General features: G+C 37.7%; 1 protein-coding gene across 4 annotated transcripts; it reads left to right on the forward strand.

Moving 5' to 3' along the window:
• The first annotated feature begins 666 nt into the window (after positions 1-666).
• On the forward strand, positions 667-13,457 carry LOC114801841 (cytosolic phospholipase A2-like). 4 transcript variants are annotated; one of them, XM_029000242.1, is made up of 18 exons: positions 667-743; positions 1,110-1,204; positions 1,581-1,662; positions 1,750-1,898; positions 1,975-2,088; positions 2,178-2,215; positions 2,349-2,493; positions 2,971-3,107; positions 3,204-3,426; positions 3,706-3,820; positions 4,870-5,007; positions 5,091-5,180; positions 5,595-5,657; positions 5,816-6,043; positions 6,150-6,334; positions 6,673-6,862; positions 8,964-9,121; positions 13,113-13,457. In XM_029000242.1, the coding sequence occupies exons 2-18, from the start codon at positions 1,181-1,183 to the stop codon at positions 13,191-13,193; spliced, it is 2,160 nt and encodes a 719-aa protein (XP_028856075.1). In that variant the 5' UTR covers positions 667-743; positions 1,110-1,180; the 3' UTR covers positions 13,194-13,457. The 4 variants fall into 4 exon arrangements, with proteins under 4 accessions (XP_028856075.1, XP_028856078.1, XP_028856076.1 ...); XM_029000245.1 differs by having other exon boundaries at positions 5,819-6,043; XM_029000243.1 differs by having other exon boundaries at positions 688-743; positions 1,113-1,204.
• Positions 13,458-13,874: the final 417 nt, after the last annotated feature.

Here is a 13,874-nt window from a genome sequence, read left to right on the forward strand (position 1 = left end):
GGTCTGGGGTTAAATCCAGTATGGGGGTGTGTGAGAGATCTGCAGGTTGGAAGGCAACATCAATAGTCTGAAATACCAAGATATCTTAGCTACCTTTTCACAACCATAAAAGAGGCCAAATTCTGCAGCAGAATGGTGCTCCATCACATACTTCCATCTCCACATCAAAGTTTCTCAAGGTGAAGAAGATCAAAATGCTCCAGGATTGGCCAGCTCAGTCACCAGACATGAACATAATTGAGCATGTGTGGGGTAGGATGAAAGAGGAAGCATGGAAGACGAAACCAAATTGATGAACTCGGGGAGGCATGCAAGACTGCTTTCTTTGCTATTCCTGATGACTTCATCAATAAATTGTATGAATCCTTGCCAGACCGCATGGATGCAGTCCTTCAAGCTCATGGAAGTCACATTAAATTTGGACAGCACCACTACAAACTTTTATGTACATACCACTACATATTTTTGTATTTGCAGTAAATTTGTTCAATTTCTGTATAGGCAAAAAAAATTTAGCAAAAATTTGACCTTTCTGTCTTGATTAAATGATTTTAAAAAGTTTTACCATTTGGATTTTTGCTAGTCTTCATATAGTAAAATAAAATTCAAAGTTGCCTAGTTCCTTCAGGTCAGTTTGCATCACCAGGAAGGTGCACACTGTTTTATGCCACATTTGCAAGAAGGAAGCCTCTGTTTCTGCAGTTGTTGCATTTCACCAGACAAATGTGAATTTTTACATTAAGGTAAGCCATTTACAAGGATTCTTTTTTCTTCGAAAATTATTATTCTATATAATAGGTTGATGTTTTACAACATTCTTAGTGAGTATTGTGGTTATGGTAACATTCTTTCTAATTCAGTAACCATATTTTATTAATTTAATTTAGTCAGAAATCTTTGTTTGCTTAGTAAAAAGCAAGCAAGAGTGGAAATAGCATTTTACAACTACAGCACCATTAAATTCGTTATTTTATTTATGACATTTTTTATTGTGTTCCAAACATAGCGATTTTTTTTTACTGCATCTACTTTATATGACACAGATTTATATCTTGTATGTTATTTCTTATATAACTTTGATTATATATAACTGCTTTTTTATTATTTAGTAGACAGACAACACCCTGCAGCATGCATTGGACTTCCTAGTTTTGAAAGTGCGCCAGACATCTAAAGAGAAATGTCTTCCGTAGATTCTTACATGGTAAGCCTTATCATTGAAATGCAGTGTCTCATTGTACAAATTCAGAATTTATATTTCTTTGCGATTTTCGCTGTTGCCTTGGTCACTTTTTTCTTCATCTCATATATGGACTACTAGTTATTTGCACCCTGTAAGCCAGTTGTCTTTGCATCAATGTTTTACTGCTCATGTACTGTTTGTTCTTTAAAAAGTAGTTCCTCATCTGCATCCCTGAATAACATTTTGAGGGTGGCAGAGAGACATCATGAAATCTGACTTGAAACGTCTGGCCTGTAATTATAGTTTATCCATCAGCCCACCATACATGACTGAAATGTGAATCCATTTTGTTTTTCATGTTCATTTGACTAAATATTAATGCACTGAAATGGAACAGGTGAAACTTCAGAATTCACACAAGTTTAAAGTGACAGTGGTACGAGCGGCGAATGTGACTAAAGGAACCTTGGGTGATTTGTGTGAGTTCCTGTATGGTTTTGTTCCTTGTACATACATTAATGTATTATAGTTAGGAAATGCCAGTGTACATTTGTCTGGTGTTACAGTGGACACTCCTGACCCGTACGTGGAGCTGTTTGTTTCCACAACTCCAGAGTCCAGAAAACGAACACGTCACATCAACAACAACATTCATCCAATCTGGAATGAGAGTTTTGAGTTCATCTTGGATCCCAATCTGAATAATGTGCTGGAGGTAAACTTTAATTCACATTGCAAAAGCAATTCTTTTAACACTAACTGCATTTCTGTTGGATGTGGCTGCAAACCAGGTCACTCTGATGGATGCTAATTTCCTGATGTATGAGAAACTGGGTACAGCATCATATGAAATCTCCCAGATGAAGGTTGGACAAACACGTGTAGTACCATTACGCCTCGGCAAGGTGTGGAAACTATTCTACTGCACTGTTTCTTTAACATGCAGAGGTCATCAGCATTGGTGCTTTTTTTCTTACATTTGCTGTCTTACCAGGGATCTACGGTATATCTAGAGATGACTTTGGAATTATGGTGAGTTTTGACATGCATTTTGTTTTTGTGGACCTGCTGACGGATTTAAAGAACTAAAAATCAGGTTGTGTCAGTACAACAGTTAAATAATAAAATAATCTGTATACTGTACATTTCATTTTTTTATTGTTAGTTCATCAACTGATCTTCGCTTCGGCACAGCACTTTGTGACAAGGAGGAGATTTTTATGCAGAAGAGACAGGAGAGAGTTATGCTGGCCATCAAGAAACTCCTCCACTTGGAGGATGCCCGTTACATGCCTGCGTCACCCAAAGAGGTTAAAATTAAAGATTAAGGACTACTATTCCATTAAGTGTGTGCAGAGATTTATGTGTGTGTGTGTGTGTGTGTGTGTGTGTGTGTGTGTGCTTGAATGTGTACTTCATTGTATAGTATATTTATTATCTGAGGTCCTACTAATAGGACCAAACTCCCATTTCATATGCTTAGTCAATGTTTAAAAATTATGACATTCTTAATTGGAGGATTTGGATGTAACTCTACGTATGGAGAATATGCCACTAGACTGTTAAGGTACTAACAAACATTAGAACATTTCATTAGAACATTATAGAATGTTCAAAGTTCAGAAAACATTGGACATGAAACATGGATGTGAAATGCTGCTAAACCTCGTAGTTGTTTTTATATATTGCTTCAATATTTAAGAGATATTCATTAAATGCAATGAAATATGTTTAAAGTCAGAGGCCTTTTTGATGGATTATAAATGTGTGTGTGTGTGTGGGTTCAGGTACCTAGAATAGCTGTGGTTGGCTCAGGTGGTGGGTTCCGAGCAATGGTTGGTTTTTCTGGAGTTATGAAAGCCCTTTATGACTCTGGAGTGCTTGACTGCACAACGTATGTTGCGGGATTATCCGGATCCACATGGTCAGTATGGCAATATTATCAACACACAGAATATATGCCAGCTGCATAATGCCTGTCCATAAATTCTGCTTGTGTTATGATGCTGTCATGGCGCAGGTGCATGTCCACGCTGTATTCACACCCTGGGTTCCCAAGGAGTGGTCCCGGGGAGATGAAGGATGAGCTGATGCAGAGAGTAAGCAACAACCCCCTGCGCTTCCTCCATCCACACCACATGACCCGATGTGTCTCTGCCCTCTGGAGAAAGAAGGCGACTGGTCAGCCGGTCACCTTTGCTGACATTTTTGGCATGATTATTGGGGAGATGCTCATTCCAGGGGTGAGACTCCTATTTTAATATATAGGAAATATATAGGCAATATATATGCAAGTACAATAAAACTAAAATCATTTAATGAAAAATGCACTTACATAGACATGATGTATTTCTTTTAAATTGCATTCTTAAGCAACAGTCAGGACATTTGTCAGTTACAACTCACTGATGAAATGAACAAAATTGTGTTATATAATATGTTAATTGCTTTAATGTTTTAATTATTTGCCCTATTCACATACAGCATTCCTACAATAATCTTTTCAACTATTCTTTTCATAGAGGATGGACTGCAAACTAAGTTCCATGCAGGAGAAGGTTAATGAGGGTCAGAGTCCCCTGCCTCTCTTCACCTGTCTGCATGTCAAGCCAGACGTGTCTGAGCTCATGTTTGCAGGTAAATAAACATTTAAACATAATCACATTTACATTTATGTCATTTTACAGATGCCATTATTGAATTACAACCCGAAGTTAAAGTCCTCCTGGAGACACAGTTAAGAGTCTTGCTCAGTGACACAGTGGTAGTAAGTGGATTTTGAACCTGTGACTTTGTGGTTTTCTGGTTCTTAGATGAGTGTATTACCCACTAAGCTACTATCAGCCAATATTACCCCTTACAAAAGGTTCTAAAAAAGTATATCTGGTGAAAATGTGTATGTTTGCAACAGTTTTGCATTTGCATTAGATTGTGTTCTGAAAGAAACTATGACTGCACATTTGTTTCTATTTGTTTATAGCTGTGGAAGATGCAAATCAGTGCAGTCGCAAGTCCTAACTTTTATGATAAAGGATGCATGGATGTTGTTAATATGTTTTTGTATTAATCCACAGTTTATACTTTATAAATACAGAAACTAAAGTATAGTAGAGTCTTGAAAAATTAATCCACTCAGCCGTCGATCCGTTTATTTATTCATTCATTCCTAGAGAAGTGTAATCAATTATTTGCATTTTTCAAAATGAGCGGCTGACAAGTTGTCTGCACTTGACTGTGTTTACTTGACACTGCCAGTTTGCTCCAGGGATTCCAACCTTGCGAAAGAATTACCTGAAGGTTAATCCGGCCTGCCCATAGATTTCACTTTATTTCATTTTATTAACTTGGCTGAAGACCATGTGTGAATTAGCTTTCTCACTGACTCCACCTTCTTGTTGCAAACTGGCAGCTCTGCAGACTGGCTAAGGAGGATTCGGGGGGAGCATGTGTGTTTACTATGGTGGCTTTGGCCACATATGCAGATTCTGGAAAAACTGTGCTACATCGTTGTCTTTACTGAGGTGGATTTACTCCATTGGTGTGCATGCGTATCATTAATACATAGGTCATAACTGCATCTTTTCAGTGTAGTTGTGTTTTTTTAGGCTCTTTTTTTGTCTGTTGGTGTGAGTTTCATTAGGTTGTGTGTTAAACAAAATGCCTATGGATTCATTTACCTTCTATAGACTGGGTGGAGTTCAGCCCTTATGAGATTGGCATGGCTAAATATCGAACCTTCATGCCTCCTGAGTTGTTTGGTTGCAAATTCTTCATGGGTTGTGTGGTCAAGCACTATGAGGAGAATCCTCTGCATTTCCTCATGGGTATGAAAACTACCATATTTTGTTATTGTATAAATGGTTCAGTGAGTGCAAAGCATGAAACATTTGAATCTGTATATTTACAGGGGTGTGGGGAAGTGCTTTCTCCATCCTCCTTAACCGTATTGTGAATGTAAAGGAAAATGCTGAAGGAAGTACTATGGAGGAAGAGCTTGGTAAGAAAAAATTACTTTACAATTCTTAAAGTACCTCAGAACTTCCAATGCAAATGAACTAGAGGAGTGAAAGGGCAGTGGAAGCATTCTTTCACAAACTAGAACAGATTTTTTTTTTTGCTGGTTTTTTGTTTTGTTTTGCAGTGTCATTAGTTCCCAGTTGTATTAATTTAAAAACTTTTCATATATTCTTGTCATGGGGAGGACAAATTTGACATGAGCAGTAGAAAAGGCGAGCAGCAACAAAATATTTGTACATTAGTGGTATATTATTATGTAACTAGATCATCTTAAATTTGAATCCTGCATATACATGAGGAAGATACAGTTGAATATTGTGTGCTAAGGTGTTGTGTTTTTTTTATTTTATGTATCTGTGTATGTGAACTTTGTGTTTTAAAACATTTTTATCAGAACATATAAAACTGGAGCAAATAGTTGGGGATGACGTTGAAACTGAAGAGGAACCACAGCAATGTATGTGATTTTCTTTGTATGTAACTAGTTATATATGTGTGTGTGTGTGTGTGTGTGTGTATATAGACACACACACACACACACACATATACGAGCACCGAATGTTTATGTATGCCAAATGTTTTTTACACTGACTGGATGAACTGAACCGATTTAAGCAGCAGGCACAGAGAATGTCAAGGCAGAGGAGGAGCACCAGCGCAGGGCCCAGGCCAGCTGGAAGGAGTACATGCTCACCTCATTGGTAGGCGAGTCTGTGTTCAATTCCCGGGAGGGACGTGCAGGCAAGGTGCACAGCTTCATGCTGGGCCTTAAACTCGACCAGTCCCTATCCCTTTGCCCCATGTACCAGACAAGAGCAGAGGATGAAGGACCTGTTGTCACAGGTATGACAAGATGAGGTTTTCTCAGTATTAAGCTTACAATACATGGCAAAAATTCAAAACCAGATCTTTTAAGTTAATAGCGGATTTTTGTGGCTGATCATTTTAGACCTTGATGAATTTGATCGGATCTACGAGCCTATGGATGTGAAGAGCAAAAATATCCATGTTGTGGATAGTGGCCTAACATTTAATCTGCCCTATCCACTTATCCTGAGACCCCAACGAGGAGTTGACCTCATCATATCCTTTGACTTCTCTGCTCGTCCCAGTGACTCAAGTCCACCATTCAAGGTGTGCAATGAAAAACACTGAAAGATCATTTATTAAATGTAACCCTCTAGTGTAAAACAAATTGTAAAAATTAAGAGTTGACACTATATAAAACTCCAGACACGTGTGCTTTGTTGAATCTTTGTAAATAATGCAAAGCAGATCTGGTGGGCTAGGAAAAGAGACAGACAGAGACCACACCGCAGGTTTGATGACAGTGGGATGCCTTGTGGTTGCCATGCAACAGTGTATAAACATAATAAGTATAAACATAATGCTCTTCCACCATTGTGTATATATTAGAATTTTTTTCTCTTGCTATGTTTTTGTGAATGAGTCTTATGACGTGACTGTTCTAGGAGCTTCTATTGGCAGAAAAATGGGCACGTATGAACAACTTACCCTTCCCCAGAATTGACCCCAAAATTTTTGACCGTGAGGGTCTTAAAGAGTGCTACGTGTTCAAATCTGAGGAACAGGACAAGAACTGCCCCACAGTGATTCATTATGTTTTAGCCAACATTGACTTCAGGAACTTCAAGGCTCCTGGTGAGATCACAGAACACAAGTCGGACTGTTGTTCAGTCAGTTCAGTTGAAACCAAAAGTTTACATACACTGTATAAATATAAATATATATATATATATATACTGTCTGATATTAAATCATACAAAACCCTTTCAGTTTTAGGCCTGTTCAGAGTCCCAAAATAATTTCTATTTGCTAAATGTCAAATAATGTGTGAGAGAATTCATTAAAGTCATAAGGTTGCATACATTTGCTTAGTATTTGGTAGAATTGCCTGTAAACTGAATGACTTGACGCAAATGCTTTGGTTTCCCTTCCACAAGCTTCTCACAACAGTTTAACGGAATTTTGGCCCATTCCTTCTGACAGAACTTGCTCGCCTTGCTCTCACACGTCATTTCAGCTCTGACCACAAATTTTCTATGGGCTTTAGATCAGGGCTTTGTGATGGCCACTGCAAAACATTGACTTTGTTGTCCATAAGCCACTTTGTAACCAATTTTGCTGAATGCTTAGGGTCATTGTCCATTTGGAACACCCATTTGCGCAATAGCTTTAACTTCCTGGCTGATGTCTTGAGATGCTGCTTCAATATTTCAACATACTGTTCTTTCTTCATGATGCCATCTATTTTACTTTACTTTACTTTACTTTACTTTATTTAGCAGACACTTTTATCCAAAGCAATTTACAAGAGGAAGACACCAGCAATTCTCGTTCGACTTCTATAGAAATATTTCTATAGATATAGATATAGAAATATTATATAGAAATATATAGAAATATTTTGTGAAGTGCACCAGCCCCTCCTGCAGCAAAACACCCCACAACATGATGCTGCCACCTCCAGACTTCACAGTTGGGATGGTGTTCTCAGGCATGAAGGCTTCCCCCCTTTTTCCTCCATATACAGTACAGGCCAAAAGTTTGGACACACCTTCTCATTCAATGTGTTTTCTTTATTTTCACATTGGTAGATTCCCACTGGCGGCATCAAAACTATGAATGAACACATGTGTAGTTATGTACTTAACAAAAAAAGGTGAAATAACTGAAAACATGTTTTATATTCTAGTTTCTTCAAAATAGCCGCCATTTGCTCTGATTACTGCTTTGCATTCTTTCGATCAGCCTTTTTTTGAATGAGAAGGCGTGTCCCAACTTTTGGCCTGTACTGTATGACGATGGTCTTTATGGCCGAACAGTTACATTTTTGTTTCGTCAGACCACAGGACATGTCTCCAGAAATTAGGGTCTTTGTCCCTGTGTGTATTTGCAAATGTCACTTTTGGAGTAATGGCTTTTTCCTCGCTGAGTAGCCTTTCAGTGCATGTTGGTACCGGACTCGTTTCACTGTGGATAGTGATACACTTTTACGAGCTTCAGCCAGCATCTTCACAATGTCTTTTTCTTTTGTTCTGGGAGTGATACGCACATTCCGCACCAGAACACGTTCATCTCTTGGACTCTCCTTCCTGAGCGGTATGATGGCTGGACATTCCCATTCCCTTGTTTATACTTGCATAGAACTGTTTGAACAGATGAAAGTGGCACCTTCAGGCATCTGGAAATTGCCCCCAATGATGAACCAGTCTTGTGGAGGTCCACCATTCTCTTCCTGATGTCTTAGATGATTTCTTTAGACTTTCCCATTGGGCCTGAAAGGATGCAGTGTGTTGAGGTGTGCCTTTAAATACATCCACATGTGTGCCTCCAATCAACTCAAGTGGTGTCAGTTCACCTATCAGACACTTCCAAAGTCATGACATCATCATCTGGGCTTTCCCAAACAGTTTAAAGATATAGTAACCTTAGTGTAAGTACATTTTTGACTTTGAAGAAGTAATAAAGAAATAATTTGACATTTAGCAAATAGAAATTATTTTGGGAATCCGAACAGGCCAAAAACTGAAAGGGTTTTGTATGATTTAATATCAAACAGTAAGAAAAAAAATGTAAAGGTAAAAAAATTGTAGAAAATGTTATTTTATATTGAAACTCATATTGAAAGCTGTTGTGTTACTGCCCAGGATGACAAGTCTGATCAAACATTGGCAATAGCAATATATTAAATAGATAATTGATTTTAACTGTAAATTCTTGCTAACAACCTGCTTGACAGGGGTGCCACGACAAACGCAACAAGAGAAAGAGTTTGCAGACTTTGACATATTTGATGACCCTGCATCTCCATACTCTACATTCAACTTCCAATATTCTAACCAGGCATTTAACCAGCTCTACAGCCTCATGGAGTTTAACACTCTCAATAACATAGAGGTAGGTATTATACCTCTAAACACTGAACAGAATAGTACATTTTACCCTGTGACCATCAGTGACATGGACTCATGACTATAATCTTCACGTCTGAGGGAAGATGTACATGACATGGTGACATTTTATTATAAAATTAAACAAAACACCACACAAAATAATCACAGTGGCCAAAAGTCTCTCAGGGGAGTCTGAACCTCACTGGGACAGAGAATACATATGTTACAGGTGGAGCATGGGAAAAAAATGAAAAATGGCTGAAGGGAAAAAAATTAGGCTTAAGAAAGAAAGAAAGAAAGGAGAAAGAAAAGAACATTGACAAGACAATAACAAAAATAAATATTCAGTTACATTACATAACAAAACTAGATAAAAGATTTAGCTAAAAGAGATAAATATAATATATGTTCAATAACTTCAGAGAAAGAAAATAAAAAGTTAATTTAATTCCAGAATAATTCAGGATTATTGTTATTAGTCTTTTTCAAGGTTGAAGGGAAGTATAGTTTTCCTACAGCTGTATTAAAGAGATCAAAGCAGGTTTATTGTAAGCCTGTGGAGCAGAATTACACCACCAAAAATTGCATCTCTAACAACATTAAATGCTTATCTTTGTGAACAAGTTAAAAAGTGATTAGAAACTCATTATAGTGTATGGAGGAGCCATTTGAATTGAAAAAGCTGATTTTGCGAATATTACAATGTCCATGTGCCCTGTTTTTTGTGAGTCGAGCAATTCTTTGCTGCCCTTTTGGATCCCTGACAGATTGTCAGTTTAATGTTTGCCAAACATTAGTTAAACTGACAAACTTTAGTTAATTTATTTTAATTATTCATAAAGGAAATTATTGGAGATTCAGAAATGGTTGGAACTATATAGTTTGCTTTAAATTCTGTACAATGTTGTGCTTATTTTAGGGTCAGTTTAGGGTCTTGTGTAATCGAACCATTTATTTAGACCCTGCCTGCTGAATGAATGAATGAATGAATGAATGAATGAATGAATGAAATAGGCCATGCTTTGTTCTCCATCCTCAAGGGGCAGTGGTGGCCTAGCAGTTATGAAAGCGGCCCCATAATCAGAAGGTTGCCGGTTCGAATCCCAATCCACCAAGGTGCCACTGAGCAAAGCACCGTCCCCACACACTGCTCCCCGGCGCCTGTCATGGTTGCCCATTGCTCACTCAGGGTGATGGGTTAAATGCAGAGGACAAATTTCACTGTGTGTACCATGTGCTGTACTGCTGTCTATCACATGTGACAATCACTTCACATTCCTTTTGGTTATCAAGTTGAACAGCCAGCTCATTTTTCATTCCTAGAGATATTATTACAAACCAAGTAACCAATGCATCCAATTTTCGAAATGAAATATTGTTTTTCCACTGTTCTCTTTTTAAATAAATTTCAGAAAAACCTGGCAGACTCAAGTTTAAACAGGTCCCAATAGTTTTCTGTTTATTGAAATAGTAAGAAGACAGCTTCTTAATATGAGAGAAAAATATGAGTTTTTTAATTTCCAGTAGCCATTAAATATATTGTCATTTGCAGATAGTTTAATGAAGGTAGATGTAGCTTCATGGTCTGTAAGTTCAAAGGGATGAAAATAAAAAAATGTCATTGTGCCTCAAGGAGTTTGAAATCAGCCAGTAGTCAAATCTAGACAAGCAGCTTTATTAACCCAAGAATATTTTCTAACACCTGGAAATTGTTCCCTGTACACATCCATAATATAAAAAAGTTGAATTTAATTGGTTCAATTCCTGTTGGATATATTTTTGATGGTCATCTGTCAAGGATTTTTATTTAGAACAATATTAAAATCTCCTCCCATAATTAGAAAAAAAACTGAATATTTATATATTTCACAGCGCATCACATTTTCTACGTTGTATGTTACAGACCTTTTTTTTCCACTCAGAAACCCCCACAATGAATACATGAAGGTTTACTTATTTATTAAAAATAAAAAACAGGTCTGGTGTTTGGTTTCCTCCAAACGTGATGTGAAGCCTGGCATTCACACCAAAGAGTTCAATCTTTGTCTCAGACCATAGAATTGTGTTTCGCATGGGCTGAGAGTCCTTCAGGACTCCAAGTGCCTTTTACCCTGGAGTGTCGTCCGTCTGGCCACTACAATACAGACGTGATTAGTGGATTGCTGCAGAAATGGTTGTCCTTCTAGAAGGTTCTCCTCTGTCCTCTCCTCATTTTTTTGTAACCTTCCCCAGATTTGAGCCTTGAGACAATCATGTCTCAGAGGTCTACGGACAATTCCTTTGACTTTATGCTTGGTTTGTGCTCTGACATGAACTGTCAACCTTATATAGACAGCTGTGTGCCTTTCCAAATCAGCTTTTTCCACAGGTGGTCACCAACTAAGCTGCAGAAACATCTCAAGGATGATCAGAGCAATTTTGAGCTTCATCCATTTTGGACAATGGCTGTAATTTAACAAAATGTGGTAAAAGTAATTTGCTGTGAATACTTTCTGGATGCACTGTACAAATAAGAACTTTATCTGAACTAAGAGAATCACAAAAGGACCATTTACTCTTGTTCTGTATGCAGAATGTTCCCTTTAAAGTTCAATTTCAAAGTAAGTTTGAAATTCCAAATTCAGAAATGAGCTTCTTGCATAAAGAAAGAATCCATGTTTGAGATGATTATGTTTTTGTGCTGCTTAAGCAACATTATGTAGTTATCACTTAAATTGAAATGTTAATGACAAAAATATGTGCTGGCTGGTCCTCTGGGTGGTGAAAAAGTACCTCCTTCATTTGTGGGTAGTATCCCACTGGGTCAGTACATCTTGATGAAGAACTGGAACACAGTTCAGGAGGCCCAGTGAAGCCAGTGTGTGAAACAGTGGCCAGAGGCTGCAGATAGACCTCTGGCCACTGTATTTACATTTTGAGAAAGTACGAGCAAAGGAGGAAGTGGACTCAAATACTGAACTAACATGGTTTAACTGAGGTCCCCTTGAGCAACGAACCATCTACTGTGTATCACAATGACAAAAACTTGAACATACATGAAAAATACTGGTTAAAAAGATTCTGTTCTATTAAATGTTACTCTTTTAAATTTCCAGCAGATGGCAGTATGGCATCAGATTTCAGGCTTTCAGACTATCTAAGACAGCTGGGAAACACTGTATACAAATGAATGGAAAGAATTATCTCAGGTTCTCAGTCATCCAGGTCATGGTTATCTCAAAAAAGGTTATTCCAATTGCAACTGGACTCATTTTGGTTCCTTGACAACATTTTGCTCTTCCATTCCAGAGGGTTTTCTCGAGTCTCAAGAAATGTTGTCAAGTAAACAAAGCAAGTCCAGTTGCCTTTGGAATAACCTTTTTTGAGAAACTAAAAGACACTTAAAGTTCTTATTTGATATAGCTCTAGACCCAGAACAACCCAGAGCAAACTCCCTGCTTTCATCCAACCTTTTGTTGTGACAGGAATGAGTTGGTTCTTTTTTTTTTATATTCTGTGCAGAAGTCATCATCCATCTGCTTGTTTCATTCATTCAATAAAAGACCTTCCACTAATTTGGAAACTAAATCTGGTGGCGCTAGATTAAAATTATACCAAACTTCCAAAACCTTAAACAGGGATGTCAGTTCTGGTCAACAGGTCTATTGGTATATGTTTGTGCTTTTTAATGTAATTGTGTCTTAGGCTGCTCCTCACACAGACATAATTCCTAGAAAATCCCAGAAATAAATATTTTCTTGACTGTGTTTAAATGAACTAAATGAAAATTACCATGTTTTTGCCTGTATCCTTGTATTATTACTATGCATTCCTTGTAATTCACCATTTTTCTTTGCTGTTGTATCGGTCAATCGGTTTATAAAGGTCTAAAAGACACAAGACTTGATGACCTGCAACTGCTTTTGTTTAAAATTTTCTTCCACAAATGAAACAATCTTTCTCAATAACCTGTCTCTCTCTCTCTGTCCTTCTCTGCTTCTGTCTTTGCCCTCCAGGTGATTAAGGGGGCGATGAAGGACTGCATTATTCAGAGGAGGGAGAAGACTTTGCATTACTCCAAAAAAAGAAGTTTATGAAGAGGCATGTTAGTATTTCCAAAAAATATGTAAGACATAATGCATGGGGAGTGCTGAGAATATCATGTTTATTGATTCACTTATCACAATTATTGAACTAAAGCCCTGTTAATCTATGTTTGGTACCGCATATGGATCCGGTTTGATTAAAAAATAAGTGGTTGGCCTAGCGGTTAAGGAAGCGGCCCCGTAATTAGAAGGTTGACGGTTCGAATCCCGAGCTATCAAGATACCACTGAGGTGCCACTGAGCACAGCACCGTCCTCCCACACTGCTCCCCGGCGCCTGTCATGGCAGATCACCTGTCATGGCTGCCCACCGCTCACCAAGGGTGGTGGTTAAAAGCAGAGGACACATTTTGTTGTGTCACCATGTGCTGTGCTGCAGTGTATCACAATGACAATCACGTCACTTTCACTTTCATAATCAAAATGGAACAATACATCTTCTGTTGTGTCACCATGTGCTGTGCTGCAGTGTATCACAATGACAATCACTTCACTTTCATAATAAAAATGGAACAATGCATTATATTGTTCCATTATTATGGAATTATTTTTATTATGGCAAACTTTTTTAAGAATAATACCCTTTTAGTAGAGAAATGAGCAAAAATGTACATTAAACGATTGACTATGCATTTTAGTTTAAATATAATATGTTTTGTGAAAATGTACAGGT

The sequence above is a fragment of the Denticeps clupeoides genome, chromosome 13 (assembly GCF_900700375.1).
Source record: "Denticeps clupeoides chromosome 13, fDenClu1.1, whole genome shotgun sequence".
Taxonomy (NCBI): Eukaryota; Metazoa; Chordata; class Actinopteri; order Clupeiformes; family Denticipitidae; genus Denticeps; species Denticeps clupeoides.